Genomic DNA, 3,855 nt, shown 5'->3' with positions numbered 1-3,855 from the left:
CCAGCATAGAACTGGAGCGCGTAAGTCCATAGTACAAACAGACTATAAGCACAGACACGACAAAGTCGCAGCAATTATACATCAAAAAAACACTCTGTGTTTGTCTGCTAAATTTTGATGCTTACTTGCAATAGTTCTGCATCTACTTTGGATACTTCATGTCTGTTCTCCCATAGAGCAGAGGTGAATGATCCCTAGTAGAAGCCCCATCACTTTGTAGATTAAAGTTCTCAAGAAGGCTGCACGTTGGACCTGTGTCCCCGTTCACGCCTTTAAAAAGGACCGGGTCTCTTTTCATGAAGTTAACCCGTGAATGAAAAGAGATACATTATAATAATAATAAACATTTATTTGCAAGAACATGAGTTATTACAATGTGGTAAGTTGGTATACACAATAAGTTAGAAATTATATAAAAAATGAAAATAAAAACAGTGGATATTTGGCCTTATTGCCTGGTAACATATTATGACAGTTTATCTAATAAAAAATCTGATATACTATAATAACATTTTTGAATTAAAAGCTTCTTCAAGGCTTTTTTAAATTGAAAAGTATTGACTTCTTTGCATTTATTAGGTATGTGATTATAAATAATAGGCGCCATGCAGAAAACACTTGTGCATCAGAGTGGTTTTGGACTTTCTTACACACAATCTATGATTATCTCGCCTGCTGTGCTCGCACGTCTGTGATTCGTTTCCGACATATTAACGAATAAATGAGGGTTACACTTAACAAAAACTGCAGTTTCGTATATGTATAATGATGGTAATGTAAGAATATTATATTTTATAAAATGAGGCTGACATGAATCGCTAACTTTTAACCCAAACATTGATCGGATGCATCGCTTTTGTTGTTTAAAGATAATATTTTGGTTTGTTGAGTTTCCCCAGAAGATGACCCCATACCTCAGTATAGAGCCTGCAATGCCATGATAAGCAGTGATAATTGCGTCCGTGTCCACGACTGGCGCTAGTTAATATAGGGCATAGGCTGATAGTAAATCAGCCTATGCCCGTTTATTTAGTTCTTTTACATGCGGTTTCCAGTCTAATTTTTATCTATGATGAATCCTAGGAATTTGGACGTGTTAACTTAAGATATATTTTTAGCGTTTGCTGGGTCAGCTAGTTATGTATAAAATGCCAGCTTCACTTCTATTAATTTTTGTTTATTTATATTATATGAAATTGATCTGAATACTCGGGCGTGTCTTCTTCGCCTTGTACTTCCTAAAAAATAATAATTTATTATTATTATATTATGTATAGTGCTGACGGAAAAACTTAGTCTTGCCAGGTAAATCCTACTAACATTATAAACGCGAAAGATTGTATCTATGGATGTTTGTTCCCCTACTCACCTGCTTATGACTACAACCCAAAACTACTCAACGGATTCAGATGAAACTTAGTATATAGACAGTATATAACCAGGTTTAACACATAGAGTAGTTTATATCCCGATTGAATGTTCCCCTGGGATCATTTTCGATTTGTCGTTGGCAGGCCCGCGGGCTTGTTTTTCGTGTTCCCGTTCAACATAATATATATAATCATATTCTCATTAATAAGCAAAGTTCTCGACTATAATCGTGTCGATAATCGTTCGGTCACAAGATTTCAACACTTACGATGATATTTATTGTCACTTCATTCATGAACATTCAAAGCCTCGGAGCAAGCGTTTCAACAAATGAATGTTGTATGCTGGGATCGAACCCGCGCCACGTCGCGCTTACTTGTTTTAGCTTGGCGACAGCGCATTAATTAATAAAATATAGGAATAATAGAAAATATTTACCGTATTTTAATAAGGCCTTTGGTTTCCAACTCTGCGTCAAATTCTCTAGCTTTTTTATACTTTGGTTTTTGTACCCACTGATCTGCTTTCTCATCCAACAGATAGACAATAGTGGTTATTCCCGACTGTGTGATTATCTTGGAGCACTCAACACACGGGTACATGTTCAAATACAGTGTGCAACCTTTTAAATCAGCACCCTTTGCGTTCAGAACAGCATTCATTTCGGCATGACATACTGAAAAAAAAAATGTATTCGTGTTAAATGTATACATGAATAATTGCGATTAGACTAAGTCCGAAGAAGATTTAATAGTTTCGGCAGAATCTTTTGAAGCTAGAGGTGCGAACCCAAGACGCCCACCGACTTTTCGAATGTTATGTGCGTTTAAGAAATATATATCACAGCTTCCGTATTTCAGAAGGCTGGTAGTGTGTTCTGCGTCTGATCTCACTCCGGTCGTGTCAGATTGCCGTCCCATCAGGCTGTGATGGTACTCACTTTTGCACTTGTATATTATGTTCCGCGCAGCTGGCTGGTGTCTTGCGACATTAGCCGCCGTGCCCGATATCGGCCAGGACATAACATTCCATTTATCAATATCGTCAATAATGCAAATTCTTTTAAATTTTTACATTTATTTATGACTAAGAAATGCATCATCCATCAATAGAGCAATTTTGCTGCCATGGTAAGCAACCAAGTTTGGTATGTTGTATGAACAACTTCATTAAACCTTACAGATAATAGATGCATGACATAAAAATGCAATTAGTCTTATCTAATCAACATTGTAACCTTAGTAGTTAATTACTGAATTTGATAAAAAAATTAATAACTCGTAATTTTTTAACAACCGAAAACCATGACTTTTTTCGGTTGTTAAATTTGCAAATAGCTTTTAAAATATCAATAACTTTAAGTACTTCATATTTTATAAAGACGCCGACAAAGTAGCGGCAGAGCAATAACCAAAAGATAAATCGAAAAATAATAAGTAACCTAATATAATTATGAATGATAAAAAAAAATCTCAATTAACATACTATATGATTTCGTGTTGTCGTTCCAAGAGAATAAATCATGACGGTCATGAGGCATTCCATTATACCTGAAAAGTAAAATAAATACGTGGATATTTGTATTCAGACATGATTACCGGTAATTTGGGATGTATTGAAACAGGTTCATAGTTAATTATATTCAAATTTATAATTTGATAACATTGCCAAAACGATTTTAATATTTTACATAATCTATTTGGAAAACTAATAATTAATCTATATATTAGTAGTAAGTTAATTAGTAACAAAGTAGGATTGACACCTAAATTGTATTGTGTTGCCGCTTCTATTAATGTTAAATTCGTAATCCTTAAAGTACAAATTTTGACCTACCCAAGACTAACAATTTTGTCTTCATCATTGACAATGCAAGCGCCAACTTGTAGTCTTCCATCCTTGCTGCGTTGGGCTGTCAGCAGAGCCAGTCCCATAAAATACTCTTCCCGGCTAATTTCATCTTTGCGTCGATAATCATCTCTAAAAATACAAGATAAGAACTATTGTAAAATTAAATATGGCCAATACAACGTAGAGAATATCTATATTATTATCTACCACACACTGCTAAATATTTAGATTTATACCATTTACTGTGCTCCAAGTTTAAAAAGAAAATTATTTAAGTCTGATATCAAAGTTGTATCTTTAGTCATTTTAATTAACTAATTCACTCACAAGTTAGGTACAATGTCACTTGATGTATCGATTGAGGCGATATGTCCATAGAAGTTGTCTTTTTTTATTCCTGCACATTTTTATACCGTTTGATAGCCAGGTACCTATGCTTTTTATCAAATTTGATCGTAAGCACTCGAAATGGAAAACAGAGGTTATAGAATAATTTAAATTGCTCTATAAATAAGTTATAAGCTACGTTAGCATCTGTTGTCTCGTATATCTCAGCAAAAGTAAGGCTTTTTATACAATCTCTGAATTGTATAATGTTTTCATGGGAATAATCGCGCTTTTTTTTAAACCAAT

The 3,855-nt window shown here is 34.2% G+C and overlaps 1 protein-coding gene across 2 annotated transcripts; it reads right to left on the bottom strand.

The window, feature by feature from the left end:
- Positions 1 to 565: 565 nt before the first annotated feature.
- LOC113500112 (deoxycytidylate deaminase) lies at positions 566 to 3,371 on the bottom strand. 2 transcript variants are annotated; one of them, XM_026880784.1, is made up of 4 exons: positions 3,208 to 3,371; positions 2,857 to 2,921; positions 1,810 to 2,047; positions 566 to 1,238 (listed from the first exon to the last, which is right to left on the bottom strand). In XM_026880784.1, exons 1-4 carry the CDS (start codon positions 3,303 to 3,305, stop codon positions 1,187 to 1,189), a joined length of 453 nt encoding a protein of 150 aa, XP_026736585.1. In that variant the 5' UTR covers positions 3,306 to 3,371; the 3' UTR covers positions 566 to 1,186. The 2 variants fall into 2 exon arrangements, with proteins under 2 accessions (XP_026736585.1, XP_026736586.1); XM_026880785.1 differs by lacking the exons at positions 2,857 to 2,921; positions 3,208 to 3,371 and adding an exon at positions 2,312 to 2,740.
- Between the last annotated feature and the right edge of the window lie 484 nt (positions 3,372 to 3,855).

The sequence above is a fragment of the Trichoplusia ni genome, chromosome 13, assembly GCF_003590095.1.
Source record: "Trichoplusia ni isolate ovarian cell line Hi5 chromosome 13, tn1, whole genome shotgun sequence".
NCBI classification, from domain to species: Eukaryota; Metazoa; Arthropoda; class Insecta; order Lepidoptera; family Noctuidae; genus Trichoplusia; species Trichoplusia ni.
The sequence above is the reverse complement of the archived record's forward strand: the minus strand, read 5'-3'. Positions and strand labels throughout refer to the sequence as shown.

Bases quoted from the DNA above. Each gene is read 5' to 3' on its own strand.
- LOC113500112 (XM_026880784.1), bottom strand. From the start codon at position 3,305: ATGGGACTGGCTCTGCTGACAGCCCAACGCAGCAAGGATGGAAGACTA. The intron at 2,922-3,207 runs GTAGGTCAAAAT...TTTACTTTTCAG, and splicing joins GACAAAATTGTTAGTCTTGG to GTATAATGGAATGCCTCATG. The intron at 1,239-1,809 runs GTAAATATTTTC...ATTATTTTTTAG, and splicing joins AAAGGCCTTATTAAAATACG to GAAGTACAAGGCGAAGAAGA.